Genomic DNA, 15,615 nt, shown 5'->3' with positions numbered 1-15,615 from the left:
TGACAGCAACATGTGCTGCAGCCTTAGGATTACCTAACCTACAAGGACTTAGACCTAGTGACTTGACTTACTGACTGAATAAGGTGTAACAGAAAAGGGACCGAAGTAAGGAAAAAAATCCCTCCAACCCCAGGATTCGAACTGCAGGTCACCCAATGTCTAGTCGGGGCCACACTCAGTCTTCCTCCAGGAGGGAGGGATTTTCTTCCTTAGACCTAAAGTATTTATTATTAGCACTTTACAGTGACCAGCACTGAGGGTCTGACAGCAACATGTGCTGCAGCCTTAGGATTACCTTACTAATTAACGACAATAATAATAAGCAAGCTGATCTAATACAGGGAAGGCTTTCTACTAACAAGGCAGGTATGGTCAAGCCCTATACTATGATAAACAAACTATACAGATGTACTACAGCAATGTTGACTGCACCAGCAATTTCACGTATTTTAATAAAAATCTTGTGTAATAAACATTAAAACAGGTGTCAAATTATTCAGTATTATGGTATATTTGACAAAAGTTTTGATACGTCAGCAACTTGTATAGAAGCATGCTTTAGTTTGTACCTTAGTTGCAGGAATAGTACAACAAAGATGAATTTTTATCGATTTTGACAACTAGTTAGACGTGAGGTACCCTTACAAGATTGTCTTTACTGAGCCTGTGTTATTAGTGTACACTGAACATGCAAGGATAGGAAATACGGAATAATGGGACATATTTAGTGCTGATGTGGAATGGTGGATGGGAGCATGATTAAAATAAATAAAAGGTATAGAGAATCTATGATAGAAGGCACAGGTGTTAAGCTGGCTGTATACAATCACTGGACTGGAATGGAATAGTGGTGGATTGGACTCAGATCTTTTCCCTTCTTTGCCAAATAGATTAGGAAAATGATTATCAGTATGCTAGTCTCATGCAGTTAGACTACTCCCCTGCACATAAAGAAACACGCACACACACACATCTGCTTTACTGCCTGTCCCGGCCCCAACACCCCATGAGACACGTCCATCCACCTATGGCCAGGGGACGCTGAGTAACCCAATTACAAGCCTTTTTGTTTAGGCTAGGTAGACCCCATGGAGGATGGATGGGCCACGGACAATAGCATCGAAGCTAAGCAACACATATGAAGTGTATGCATAGTATAAACCCTGTCATTGGCTTGCGAGGCCAGCTCTAGGGCACTGCGCCTGGTCTCCACCACAGGGTCAGGGGTGCTATCATTAGCCACACCACCAAAGGGTGGTGTGTTACCAGGCCTATCATGTGGCAGTTGATAGCATGTCCCCCCCCCCCCCCCCCACACACACACACACATTCACTGCCTGACCCAGGATCCTCTTCATCCCAGCCCCCACCACCCATGAGACATATCACACCCACCTGGCCAAGGGACGCTGAGTAATCTAGAATTGCAAGCCTTGAGTTCTGACCAGGTGGGCCTCATGGTGGGAGAATGGGCTACGGACAATAGCAGGGACCTGACCATCTTGATGCAAGTGGTATATGCAGTCCATGAAATGTATGCATAGTAAGGTCCTGTTGCTGGGTTCCAAAGTCAACAACTCTAAGGCACCCTGGTTTCTCCACCACATGGTCAGGGACAGCACACACACACGTGCACACACTCTGATCCTGCCCTTGCGGGTTACATGTTCCTCTAATGGAGGAACGAAAACTCTTAACGTGGATTGCACAATCTTCTGTGAACAGCAAGGCCTCCAGCACTCTTGAGCCAATGTTGACATTGGTCTCATTGCACTGCTCCATGTTGCAGATGCACTGGTTTCTCTCTCTGTGGAAGGCATTTGTGTCTTTAAGTACACACACCCACGCACACACACAAAAGAAAGGTGTACTGTGATCATGCAACATACGGTGTATTTCCCAGCTTCAACTATGGAATAGTAAGACAGTTAACTCTTAATTAAGCTGACTCATATCAAACAATTAAGCGACTTTAAAAAAAATTTTTTTCGTTTACAAGATACACGCGTCTACACTGGAAGCAGGTTTTCAAGACTCTGTCATGGAGCGTCAGATAACTTTTAAACCTTTCCCCGGTTCTAGCAGGAATGGCCAAGATGACATCTACTTTCACGTAAAACGCAACAGCTTAATACGGCCTTTTTCATGGTACAAAGTAGGGGGTTTAACATTAGGCCACTCCAAGTCATACCTTAGTTTCTGGTCACTCCCAAGCCTACAAATGGATGCGGGCGGGCGGATGATCAGGACTTCAGGACTATAGACTCTACTGTGACAATATACTGTATAGTATTATTATTTGCTCAATTTAGCAAATTCATGTAGATTTTGTTTTTAGTCAAACTTAACCAACAACATAAGTAGTTGTGCTTCGGCAAAAAATGCACTAGGAAAGTTGTTGATGGATCATGGCTAGCTATACACTGATGTATAGCATTTAAGTATATTTATTTATTTATTTATTTAGAATATACTATAGGAAATGTTTTGCTCATGTAGCTACTTATGCTTTCCAAGTGAAATAAATGTCTATTAGCTATGTCAGGAAAATATTACTATATGACTTATATAGCTAAGTTGTTCAAATGATCATGATCCAAAATGAAATTTAACTTCTATTTTCACATCAGAAATTCTTCATTCAGATGTGAAGTCGTAGCCCACTAGCTATGTGTTTCCAGCCTTCTATTCAGTAACCTTGAGAAAGTAACTGTCAAAGTTTTGAGTCATTGAGTGCTCCAGACTGGTGTTTTTTAGTGATCATCTGGGAATGTTTAAACTATAAGGGTTTCTACTTGCCAATCTAATTTTAGTTATGGAAAAGTTTAAGTTTAAGCTCACCAAATGTTGCCGGCTTTCCATACCCCTGCAGTGTTCAGTGATAAGGAATTTGAAGTTACTAGACTAATCATTAGAGGACTACATTTGAATTATAAAGTTAAAGCTATGACCCATCTGCATGGGCTAGTAGTTAATGCTACTGAAATTACTTGGTTACAGAAGCATTAGTAACAGTTATAATCTGAACAGCTATATAATCAAGGACAAAACTAGCTATAGTTAGAAACATTTTATTAGTGTGGCATATATACCTAATATTAGAGTTAAGAGTAGTGTGACTGCTCTGTTGGAATCCCTGACTGCTCTATTAGAGTATCTCGATCTTTTACAGTAAAAAATAAGTGTCTTGCTGGGTCACATGCACTTAAGCACCTGTAATATTAATAATAGTCCTCATAAACTAGGGTTCCAGGTTTACCATGCGGGCGGGTGACCAGAAACTAAGGTTTGACTTGGTGTGGCCTTACACATAAAACCATTGGCAATGAAAGTATTGGCTCACCCCAACAATCCAGGCGCGAACTTTTTAGCGAATCCCGGCGATACAAGTCTAGATCACTCCTTGCTTGAATACTTCAGCTAGTTATACCGTTCGTGACGAACGTTATACATGATACAAATAATTTTATAAAAATCACCATCTCAATCCAATAGTCGCATACCCCGGCTGAGCACTAATTATTAGTGAAGCGCGCGCTATATTGCGTGGGCGAGTTGCAATGGAGAAGCATTCCTTTCGTGAATGTTTAATTCATCAACTTTTCAATGGTCAATAGCCATTGTACATCATGCTAATAACACGTTAAACTATTTTGATCACATGATCCAACTTTGTAAATGTAATCAAATAAATATTAATTTTAAAAAAATGGTCAATATAAAACTTTCAAGTTAGCTGTTTGCAGATCTCCAGAATGTAAACCTGTGGAAAAAACGGTCACATTTTAATTGGTGAATTTTAAAAAATCTTTATCACGCACACACACACACACACACACACACACACACACACACACACACACACACACACACACACACACACACACACACACACACTCACTCACTCACTCACACTACACTACACTACACTACACTACACTACATATTCACATAAAAATAAAACACTACAAGGTATGGTAAGGGTTGTTTACATTAGTTAATTTTGTGGTCCACCACATATAGCAACAAGGGAAATGTGTATCTGTGATCAAGAATTTAATTTAGATTCTAATATGGTCAGACTACCTTTGTCAACTAGAGATGAACTGACTTTTGGTAAAAAGCGAGGGGTGGCCAATGCCTTGGGACTCTTGTACACTATGTGAGAAATCCAATCAGAAATACACAAATATTTTAGAAACCAAATCCTAAATCCAAAATCACGTAAAAATAATGGAGAAAGTGAGTTTAACAAAGTAGACAATGATCGATCACGAATAGCTAAAACAAGATGTAGATCAACAACTGTACAGGTAGTTACTAGTTAGCAATCTCACTAAATTCTTTTAAAATACATAAAGATTGGGACTCTCGTACACACCATTTGGGTGCTTTGCGTGGGCGTTGGCAACCCCTTGAAAAAACAAAAACAAAAAGACTATACAGAAGATGAGCCCTGTACAACTACATGGGTTTCTTTGTACAAAGCATACACTCACCTTATTTGCACAGTGCCCAATCGTCATCATGGACGCTTCCACCTCCCACCGTGCACTAAAGTAATAGAAACATCATTAAAATAATAATATAAGCATTAATATTATTATAACATAACACAGCAGCTCAATATTACAGCATGATAAACAAACCAAAGTATTTATACAGAAAACTACGCCCTAGACATTTAATCGTCTTTGAGAAAGGCCATTTTAACGAAGGCGCAAATTGTGCGTGGGCGGGCAATTCATTATATTCTGTTCGCCGTTTATAACTATCACTGGCAAACTAATGTATATACAATATCAAAGAACGTATATATTTAAACAGTTGCATGATACTTATAGACTGTTTTTTCACTGTCAACCACTTCTTGTGCGTGGGCGACCCACCACCCCTCCCCTCCGCACCCTCCCACCCATCCACCCCCTATATGATATATGTGCTATACAGGTGAGCATATAAAAGTTGCTAAAATTAACAGGTTTCTATAGAATCAGTTTAAAAAATATATATATTCTAATTGAACAAACGGCACATTTTCATACTATAGCTGAATGACATTAAAATATATGTTCTGATATGTCAATGACTATAACTTGTATTTAGGATGCATGGTTACTACAACACTACATACACATGTACTGTACGTATGGTTTGTACTTCATGATAAGATAAATGGTAGTCATACAATGGAGAATATCTCCTAAGATGAACAGGCCGTACCAAGTAAAAACAGATTCACCTGCATATTTTACATTCAATGTAGCAATAACCACAACCAGTCGCCCTAAAATGAAAAAAACCTGAATCCAGCAGTCCAGAGTCCACCAGTCCAGTCCAGTGATTGTATGCAACTTGTTTAGCTATAGCTAAACTTACCAGATAGCTACAGTAGCGCCGACAATCATCATCCATAATACCGTACGCACTTCCTCCAGTGCACCTACTGTAACTGTCAGTAAAGTTGAGTGGTGAGTAATCATGTGGGATAATTAGATCACGTGGGATAATTAGATCACGTGGGATAATTAGATCACGTGGGATAATTAGATCACGTGAGATAATTAGATCACGTGGGATAATTAGATCACGTGGTCTTAATCGAGGTTTCTGTCGATCACTGTGTTGTTCCATTGAAGAAGCGATGCCTGTGTTAAAGATTATTACCAACCTTAGCAGAGATAAGATACCAGCCGACTTCTTTACGAAGGCGACCGAGTTTTTGGCGAAGCTTCTTGAGAAGGACAAAAAGGTCAGTCGGCAACACCCGTCACATCTGCATTCATTGCATACAAATTCAAAATCGTAATGGATTTAATGTCTGGTTCTGGTATAATATCTATAGGTATGCATCACGCCCCACCCATTTACAAATCACTATTAATTTCATTGTGCATCCAAAACTGAGTTCTTAAATTCACTGATTGACTGGGTATTAATCACAGATGGGGGTAAACTATTCCGTTGCACGATGTAAATGAATTTGGATCTGCTAAGGAGCTTTGAGAATAGTTTGCAACTGTGACCTTGATTTATTGGTGATATGGTAAAAAATTATTTTAAAATCAAGTCTCTTCCTAAGAATACTAAACCTACTCCTCCCTGGTGGTCCATAAACCTCTCTAAAGCCATTAAAGCTAAGCAACTTTCTTTTGCCAACTATAAACGTTACAAATTGAGATGCCAACTATGCAGCAAAACACAATGATGTCAAATGTAAGATGCGATCGGCTAGAAAATCTTGTGAATGGTCCTTGTTAGACAAGCTATGTACTAATCTTCCTTGTCTTCTATTTGCAAGAGCTACAGAGCATGAAGGGCTCCCCAAATTATGGACACAATAGAAAAAACCTCCATAATAAGGATAAAAATTTTGGTCCCAACTGGTCTGGTTGATACATTTTTTTACCTCTGAAAGAGGAAAATCTCTATAGACTATGTTACAACAAAAATGGCAGAAAATTCTGAGTTCTAAAATATCCGTAATAGAGAGGTTCCACTGTATATCAGAAAAAAATAGGCAATATATCAAAACTGGTATGACTCTAGTCTCGTTCCCAGCTGGGCTCATGCTAATGTGGAGCACCATCTGGTGACAATGCTCAAGTTTTTGGGCCTGGAAGTGCAATGCCGCCAAAAGATTGGCTGGCCAATCAGAATCAACGAGTTGCACAATTGCACCAGTGTATTGGAAGTAGACAAAAAAGCAGATGATTTAAAGCCATTTTTAAAAGTTATTCGTCTAGGTTGTTCAAGATGTTTGCTGTCAAGTTCTGTTTCCAATCTCACCTTATAAGATCAAAGAATCATGACTCAACTTTTCACCAGAAATGAAACACTATCCCGTACTGATACAATAAATGAAGAGGTCGCATCTACATAGTAAACACCCTATTCTGAGTTTTACTTTGTTCCTAGCCATTTTCAAATGGGTTTTAAACAATTATGCAATTCCTCGATTCTTCAGGCTGGATCACACTTCCAAGCCCAAATTGTCACCAGATGGTGTTTGTGCATTAGCATGAGCCCTGCTGGGCACGAGACTATTAAATGTCGTGGTTTACTAACAATATCGCAGCTCTAGCCACAAGCTGCAAATCTCTGCCCATGTGTTTTCTGAACAGACCTGCTGGACAGTTAGTATGGCAGAGTTTAACTTCTTATGACTGGTTCATTCCAAGTCTGCATGGTAAATTGTGAGCTTGTTTTATACTATCATGCCAGAGAACTGTCATTTGTATGAGCTTTTTATTGTAATACATTCAGGGGTCTACTATATACGTATATTGTCATTGTAGTTTTTCTCTTATCTACTGAAATTGTAGCTGCAAAGTGTAGAACCAGTTGAAATATGTTTAGCCAGTGAGTGCTCCATTGGCCGGAATATCAACACATTGGTAGGGCAAAATGGTCATGCAATCTATTTGAAGCAAAGTACATCGTAATCACATTATAGAATTCTTTAGAACATAAAAATTACTGGTGAGGCCCAACAAATATGGTTTTATTGTTGTAACATTGCACTGTATCTTGGCTCGAGCCAACCCATGCCAGCCTTTGTCATGCAGGGATGGGCACTGCTCAATCAATGCACTCAGCAATTTATTCTGAACTGTGCCATGTTGAGAAGGAATACTTGGCAGAGCCAAAAGTAGTGCATTATATGAGATGTCTATGCTGAAATAGCAATCAATATCTTCTTCATTATAATGTTACTAATCACAATAGCAAGTCGTGTGTTTGTTCTAGGACTGCTGGTCAGCATGGATTGCCCCAGACCAAAGTGGGCTGAACCAAACTGTGGCAGCTTTTGCATATCACCTTACCGGACATAGCCAGCCTGTTGAAGCTTTTCTCTATACCAGACTAATCAATAAAAAGCCCTCCTTGTATTGTACACAATACCTCTATCCAACACAACCACATGTTAACCACCTCAGCTGTTAATTTTTTTAGTGGTGGTTTAATTATGTTGCCTGTGGTCTAGTGCATGTCACATGTTTCAATACTTTGTAGGGTTGTGTAGAAGGTCACCTTAGGCCAGCAAGCTTTTATTCCATCTTAATGTCTCATGTCTCGGCACAGGTATGGTCAAGGTTGCTGGATGTGTAAACTAGCTATATACTACAGAGTGTAATTGGCGGAATTGAAGATTTAATTTTTTCTTGAATTTTAAACAGTAGGAGACCAGATCTATTCCACAGTGGCTTCCATGTAATCTGATATTGTTATTGAGGCAGCCAGATATAGAATTTTTTTTTTAATTACCAAACTTGAATTTTCATCTGCCTGCCTGCCTGCCTGCCTGCCTGCCTGCCTGCCTGCCTGCCTGCCTGCCTGCCTGCCTGCCTGCCTGCCTGCCTGCCTGCCTGCCTGCCTGCCTGCCTGCCTGCCTGCCTGCCTGCCTGCCTGCCTGCCTGCCTGCCTGCCTGCCTGCCTGCCTGCCTGCCATACCAGTAACTTCGCGTTAGGTTTAATACCACACCCGCTTGACCACGCCTATTAACGTGATCTTGGTTGGTTAATAATGATCAAGCACCACCTGAGACCACACGTCTTAACAATCTATTTACTCGATCACAATGACACATCCCGTTATTCCATACCCCCCGGTAGGTAAAAGGCTGACTCAAGATACTCTAATACAGTAGTCACCCTAATAGAACAGTCATGTGTGTACAGCTGTATGCTATAGCAAAAAAAACCCACACAAACTAGTATGTTTAAAAATTATTAATTTAACATGCCAAAGTAGGGATTTCCCACCGAGCTATGCTGTAATACCATCATTCATCTCTTTTTTCACTATTTTTATTGCTTGGATCCCTACTTCATTTTTAAATTAATGATTTAATGAACTATAGTATTGTAGGGTTCTGGTCAAAATTATATGGCAAGAAGTAAACAAACCAGCATAAGGAAAATTAAGAAGTTTTAAGTTTATGTAGGGACCGTACAAGTGAAACAAGGGAGGTTGCCTACACCTGCAGATAAAATTTAATACCTAATTCAGTCATGGGTATAGACTGAATTAGGGATTAAATGTATCTGCAGGTGTAGGCAACCTATTTCTGTAACTACTTTTTATTTCCATGACCTTAAAATTCCTAATTTGTGACCAAATTTGAGATAACTGTCGATCTACACACAATAGTATTTTTGTAATAAATGCATTTTAAAAACAATGGGTAAAAAATGCAAGTTCCAGAGAAAAAATTTTCACAACTATCTCCAATGGATAAATCCTGTTAACACAAAATCTTTTTGATATGCTTACTTTATGTCAGCCCTTTTCTGGTCTGCTGCATTTAAAATATATTAACAGTTAGGCCGTGCAAAGTTAATCATATGTTTCTGAAAATTGACCAGGTGACCGGCGTTCGTTAAAACCCGGAACAGACCGGACCAGAATTTTATTGTTGAGGAGAACATATCCAACTAAAATAAATTTAGGTGCGCTTGAAACGGATACAGGACGTGGTTTCTGCTCTTCATTTGCACTGAGGGCACGATTCTCCACTGATCTCCAGAGTGACTGATGGTGATTTTGAAGCAAATATCATAGTAGACATGTTTGCGAAGCAGAAATGTAGTGTATTACACGGACTCGATACTCTCACCGTAGCTAACAATGGCGGCGAGATACAAGCTAAGGCCGGTCATAGATAATATACCTGGACTGATCTACATAGCGTACGCAAGGAAATTAAGACGTAAGAAAAATTAGACTACTCAAACCAATTCATCAAATTCGTAAAATTTTTCTTACGTCTAAATTTCCTTGTGTGTGATATGTACATCAGTCCAGGTATATTATCTGTGACCAGTCTTAGCTAGCTTGTATCTCGCCACCATAGCCATTAGCTACGGTGAGAGTATCGAGTCCATGTAGCTAATACACTACATTTCTGCTTCGCAGACGTGCATGTATATGACTATATTTGCTTCAAAATCACCATCAGTCACTTTGGCGATCAGTGGAGAATCGTGCCCTCAGTGCAAATGAAGAGCAGAATCCACATCCTGTATCCGTTTCAAGCGCACCTAAATTTATTTTAGTTGGATACGCGCTCCTTAACAATAAAATTCTGTGTTGTTGTTTTTTTTTTCTTTTTTTCTTGTTTTTTTTTGCAACTTCTTGAGTTGTAAGCTACTTTTGATAGATATACCAGTATATGGAATTATGTAGGGAAAACAAAGTTATTATAAAGTTTATAGTAGAGCGGCTTAGCCAAAATATTGTGCTCTTTGTGCAGAAAGTGTGAAACTTTGCACATAGTATCTACCTACCATGAAGTGTATTTTGAGATGTGTAGCCATCGCAGATCGCAGATTTGACCTTTGGTATCCTCTACAGTTTATTTTATGCTCAAAAATAGTGACCTTTGTCTATATATCACCCATACAACACTCAATTTGTTCAAACTAGGTGCCAAATTGAAGATTTTTATCCAAGAAACAAGTTGATACTTGTTGCAAGTTCATATAGCCTATTCTATTTCAAAATTATGATAATTTTTGCCAGCAGCAAATTTATATATGCCACTTTAGCATGGGCATTCAAAGGCGCCGCTCGGTGTTTAACTCGCATACTGCCCGAGCAATTTCTTGATATTGCCTGGGAAATATCATGGGAAAGCGGTTTGCCAATGACTTTGATACCCAGCCAGTTCAAAGAATCAATGTGCTTTGACTTGTTATATTGAGCGACATAGAGCTTTGTATTGTGGGACTCATTTTTGTAGTGGTTGCTAAGCTGAGTATATTTGCTAAGATAGATTGGTTTTTACTAAAGGATAATGAAGGCACAAAATAATTGTTTGGGTGATCGTGGATGCGTATTTTTACCCACCGCATATCAGCCTTTGAACAGACCACGGAACAGCAAAGCTACTACTGCTATGTTCAAATAGGTTAGTAACTTACAATCCTAAGTACTTGACTTAATATAATAACTTACTTACTGTCCCAATAGCGAAGTTAGTTAGCTTAACTTAGTACAAAAATGATAACATTATAAATTCCATCCCACAATCGCAAGTTTTCTAACATTGTGTGTTGAAGCATAGTAACGTATTAATGATGTTTTAACGTATGGACAATGTTTTGATGGCTATTAGCCCACGCTATTAAAACCACGATCGATCTTCAGATGCTACTGTATAAAACAAACGGGATGAGTTCTCATTAGTTCTTTCACCTATTAGGTGAGTGCGCCCCAAGTAATATATATATATATCACTTATACCACGGCTGCGAGGGATTTTGCTGACATATACACCCAAAGCCCGAGGGCCACAATAACTATTAAATAAAGTCAACCGCCCACACAGTTACACCCTTAATCTACTTTGCCACTCAAATTTTTTTTAAAATCTAACCATGAGCACTGCAGGTACATATGTGACCGGATTTGCAAAAAGGGGTCTTCCACACACATCCAATTCACCAACCTTGACAATTAATAACTTCAGTTTGGGAGATGTTATTGCCTTCAAATTTGGTCAGTAGTGTGCAGCAACATAGGTTAATGGATGGTGAAACATTCAGGCTTGCATCTTTTCTGAACACAAAGTTATGGTCTTCCACGTTCATAGAATTGGATGTGTGTGGAAGACCCCTTTTCGCAAATCTGGTTACATATACGACCAAAACATGGAGAGATATCCAGGAGTGAGGCATAGGGGTTATGTACAATATTCCTGTGAGATAAATCAATAAATGTCATAATTTATGTAGTTTTGTTGTCAGATTAAACTCAAATGTGAAGTTGTTTATGGCTATAATTTGCTTCTGTATATATAACAATAATATTATAATACATAAAACTCTAAAGTTATACATGCTACTATCAGTCACGTTTGCTGAAAAGCCTTATCATGTACCACGGTAGTGGTACATAATAGGGATCAGGCAGAAATTTTTCAAAACACTGTAATAGAACGCACGCCAAAAGCAGCCTTCCGGGCTTTAGATTTTATTTCTAAAACATTCTAGACCTTTCTTTTGTGTTTACAACACTAGCCAACAAGTATTAAAAGTAAGGGAAATGGTTTTAGGTGTTTTTTAAAATTTTGAAAATGGTTAGATTCTCCATCTTCTTCTTTCTTTCTTTCTTTCTTCTTTCTTTCTTTCTTGTTTCGCGCGCCTACAGCTCGTAGGAAGTAGATATCAGCCCTAAAAACGTATGGCGTATTTAAAAAACATTCGTACCCAGGTCTGTGTGGTATTAAAATCTTCCCTCTCTAATGCGATTGCGAGATATAGAGCAAGAATCACTCTTCGAGACGCCATTCGATCGAGAAGCCATACAGATGATAATATAGAATTGTTTAAAATTCCATTGCTTTAGCTCACAGGACTAAAATGCATCAAGTTGTATCACACTAAACATTAAACATAACTATTGTTCACTGAAACTAGGGTTTTAGACTTCCTTCATTACGAGACAGTGAAGGGGGTGTGGCCCGCACCTCGTCACTTAAACTATTACTGTACGCCTTTCGTGTATACTTTCTATTATATTCTTCAGCTGTTTACCAGCTAAGAGTCGACATAACAAGGCTTGTAAGCTATTGGAACACACTGGGAAATTTCGAATTGAAAAGGGGTGTGTCCCTTCCGTACGCGATTGAAAAATAAAAAGCGGGATACTCCGTATACTCAGCACTTTAATTGGAGTCAACCACGTTTTGTCAAGCGTGTGTTTTACTCGTGTTGAGATTTCGCACCGCTTCGTTGCAGTAAACGGTCACACTAGTGGATTTATCTACTCGTCAAAGGAAAGTGGTATTGTTTACTGTATTGTTAACTGTATTGTTAACTAATTGTTTATTAAACTTATTTATGTAATTGTTTATTGCCAGTTGATATTACAATGGGTTTCTTTATTAAACAATCATGTACTGTTGAACGTATATTTAAGAAGTAGTCCATGTGCATGGACATGAAAAAAATCATGAAACTAGTGGGGCAAAAAAATTATTAATTTTCAACAAGTAGAATAGGGATCAAAGATTTGATTTTGAAAAAAACTGCGTAAACAAGAAGTAATAGGGATGATAATCCACAAAATTCTATGCATCATCAGTTCAAAGCAAGTTATTTGAATAGTGTACACTCAATTTGCGATTCCTATTTCAACATTTTAACAAAATTTAACCACAAGTTGAAATAGGAATTGCAAATTGAGTGTACACTATTCAAATAACTTGCTTTGAACTGATAATGCATAGAATTTTGTGGATTATCATCCCTATTACTTCTTGTTTACGCAGTTTTTTTTCAAAATCAAATCTTTGATCCCTATTCTACTTGTTGAAAATTAATAATTTTTTTGCCCCACTAGTACATATCTAACATACCATATTGATAGCTAATTTTGTGAACTGACTATAGGGAGATTATGGTCCTGAACTATACCTACATCTTGTATCTCCTTAAATATATATATTTGCCTTTAGAGAGACACGCACCCAAGATGTGGTGGAGTCTGAGGGCATAACCAACTAGACAATTTGTGTTTCACAATTTGGTTCTATATAGCAAAATGTGTTCCATGTTTACAAGTGTAGCTAAAAAGGTAACGACTTCAAAAAAAGTATTTTCCAAAGCTTCACAGCAACAAAAATTTAGCATACAGGTTTTAGAAACAGTACTATCAGTCAGACCTTCATCTAGGAAATGACTAAAGGGGAGTCACAATGACAGTAATGGGGATGATGGTATAAAGATCTTTGTTCATAGCTAGTTTACACATATGACATCTAAAGGGGCATGCCATGCACCCAGGATATTTTAGACTCCCTCAGGTGCATTCTCAGCTACAACCTCTAAAGTACCTGAGAATGACCTATAGTACCTGAGAATGATGAGAAGTAATCTCATGCTTGTATTCTCAGGTACAGTTCTGGGCTATTGTACCAGGCAAAATACATGTATTTCATTCAATATTACAGTTGTTGTTGACGAGGTTTTGATTTATAATTTAAGGAGTTCATTTGTCAAAGGGGGTAAAAAAGCACCCCCTCCCACCCCCAAATGAACTATTACAGAACCCCCATTGTAGTTAAAACTGTTGATAGAGCAACAGGCTGCAGCACATGTTGCTGTCAGACCTTCAGTGCTGGCCACTGTAAAGTGCTAATAACAATACGTATAATTATGAACTTTTATTTAACTACCACAAGAGAGGAGGGTACATGCCCCACCCCTGGATATCTCCACTTTTTTTGGTTGTATATGCAACCTGTAGTGACCATGATTAGCTAAAATATATGCAAAAATTGAGTGGCAAACAAGAATGTAGATGAAGAGTGTAATTGCATGGGGGTTGGATTTATATGAATTTGCTGCTGGTAAAAATTACCATAACTTTGAAATGGAATATGCTATGAGCTTGCAACAAGTATCAACTTGTTTCTTGGATAAAGATCTTCAATTTGGCACCTAGTTTGAAAAAACAATAGTGTTGTATGAGTGATATATAGACAAAGGTCACTATTTTTGAGCATAAAATGAACTGCAGAGGATACTAAAGGTCAAATCTGCGATGGCTCCACCTCTCAAAATACACTTCATGGTAGGTAGGTACTATGTGCAAAGTTTCATACTTTCTGCACAAAGTACACAATTTGCTCATTTTTGCTAGCTAAGCCACTCTACTATTAGTGCATCTTTATAAGGAAAGAGTGTTTACAAGACATGAAAACCTTTCAACAGATACAAAATATTACAAATCATTGTATGGTGATTGTGCAATTCTTTCAGCAAAATAGATGACCAGGAAAGGAACCAGAAACATATAATTAATTTTTCGTGGCCTTATAGCAGGGGTAGTGTTAACTGATCACCTGGTTTTTAGAACATCATCTTGTTCTATGTATGTTTTTGTATAGTGTAGCTATTAGTGGCCATCCTGTGTTGTGATGTGTGTGGTGTAGTTCATTAGGGTGATTGTCATCCCGGATGCATTGATGATGACCGCTGGAGAAGAAGGCCCTTGTCTGGTATCAGAGATGATAGCCCTTGATAGGTTCAACAAAGAAGCAAACAAGAAGTATGCTCCAGAGATTTTTGCTTTCTACAAGGAGCAGCTTGGAATAGAATATTCCAAGTATGTGTATTACACACACACACACACCTGCACGCACGCACACACATACACACACACAATGAAAGCCAAACCTCTGTCAGCCATACAAGATAACTGTTACCACGTATATGGGGTACCACTTAGGTACTGTTAGTCAGCACAGGCAAATTCTCTTTGTTCAGGACTAGTATCCCGCTTACCCATACTACGCACACACAACACATTCGTGTGTGTATTTACACACAAGACACACATGCACACACTTTTACTGTATATGATTATATGAATGGACTAGCCACATACCAATGTATCACATGTACTCTTCTGTAACTACATGTTAACATCTTGTGTACTTTACAGGGCCAATGTTGTCTTCACTGATCCAGGACGTGAGAACATTGGAGCCAATGGGACCACTCTTGCTACCTAAATGCAAACAGTGAACCAGCAAAGATAATATAATTGTTGTTGTCCATTCTTGTCGGATATTTTTACTAACAAGAACATATACTTGAATACCA

At 38.5% G+C, this 15,615-nt stretch overlaps 1 protein-coding gene and 1 long non-coding RNA gene across 2 annotated transcripts; one reads left to right on the top strand and one right to left on the bottom strand.

The window, feature by feature from the left end:
* Positions 1-3,424: 3,424 nt before the first annotated feature.
* On the bottom strand, positions 3,425-5,495 carry LOC136246064 (uncharacterized). The gene is made up of 3 exons (XR_010696225.1): positions 5,380-5,495; positions 4,500-4,554; positions 3,425-3,763 (listed from the first exon to the last, which is right to left on the bottom strand). It is a non-coding gene; the product is annotated as an uncharacterized lncRNA (long non-coding RNA).
* A 60-nt stretch (positions 5,496-5,555) lies between these two features.
* Positions 5,556-15,610, top strand: LOC136246063 (macrophage migration inhibitory factor-like). The gene is made up of 3 exons (XM_066037512.1): positions 5,556-5,752; positions 14,943-15,115; positions 15,455-15,610. The coding sequence occupies exons 1-3, from the start codon at positions 5,645-5,647 to the stop codon at positions 15,522-15,524; spliced, it is 351 nt and encodes a 116-aa protein (XP_065893584.1). The 5' UTR covers positions 5,556-5,644; the 3' UTR covers positions 15,525-15,610.
* Positions 15,611-15,615: the final 5 nt, after the last annotated feature.

The sequence above is a fragment of the Dysidea avara genome, chromosome 15 (genome assembly GCF_963678975.1).
Source record: "Dysidea avara chromosome 15, odDysAvar1.4, whole genome shotgun sequence".
Taxonomy (NCBI): domain Eukaryota; kingdom Metazoa; phylum Porifera; class Demospongiae; order Dictyoceratida; family Dysideidae; genus Dysidea; species Dysidea avara.
Note: the sequence above shows the minus strand (reverse complement) of the source record. Positions and strands in the feature narration are given on the sequence as shown.

Excerpts from the sequence above, each read along its gene's own strand:
- LOC136246063 (XM_066037512.1), top strand. The coding sequence starts at position 5,645 with ATGCCTGTGTTAAAGATTATTACCAACCTTAGCAGAGATAAGATACCA. Across the intron at positions 5,753-14,942 it reads TTCTTGAGAAGGACAAAAAG|TTCATTAGGGTGATTGTCAT; the intron begins GTCAGTCGGCAA and ends TGTGTGGTGTAG. Across the intron at positions 15,116-15,454 it reads CTTGGAATAGAATATTCCAA|GGCCAATGTTGTCTTCACTG; the intron begins GTATGTGTATTA and ends TGTACTTTACAG.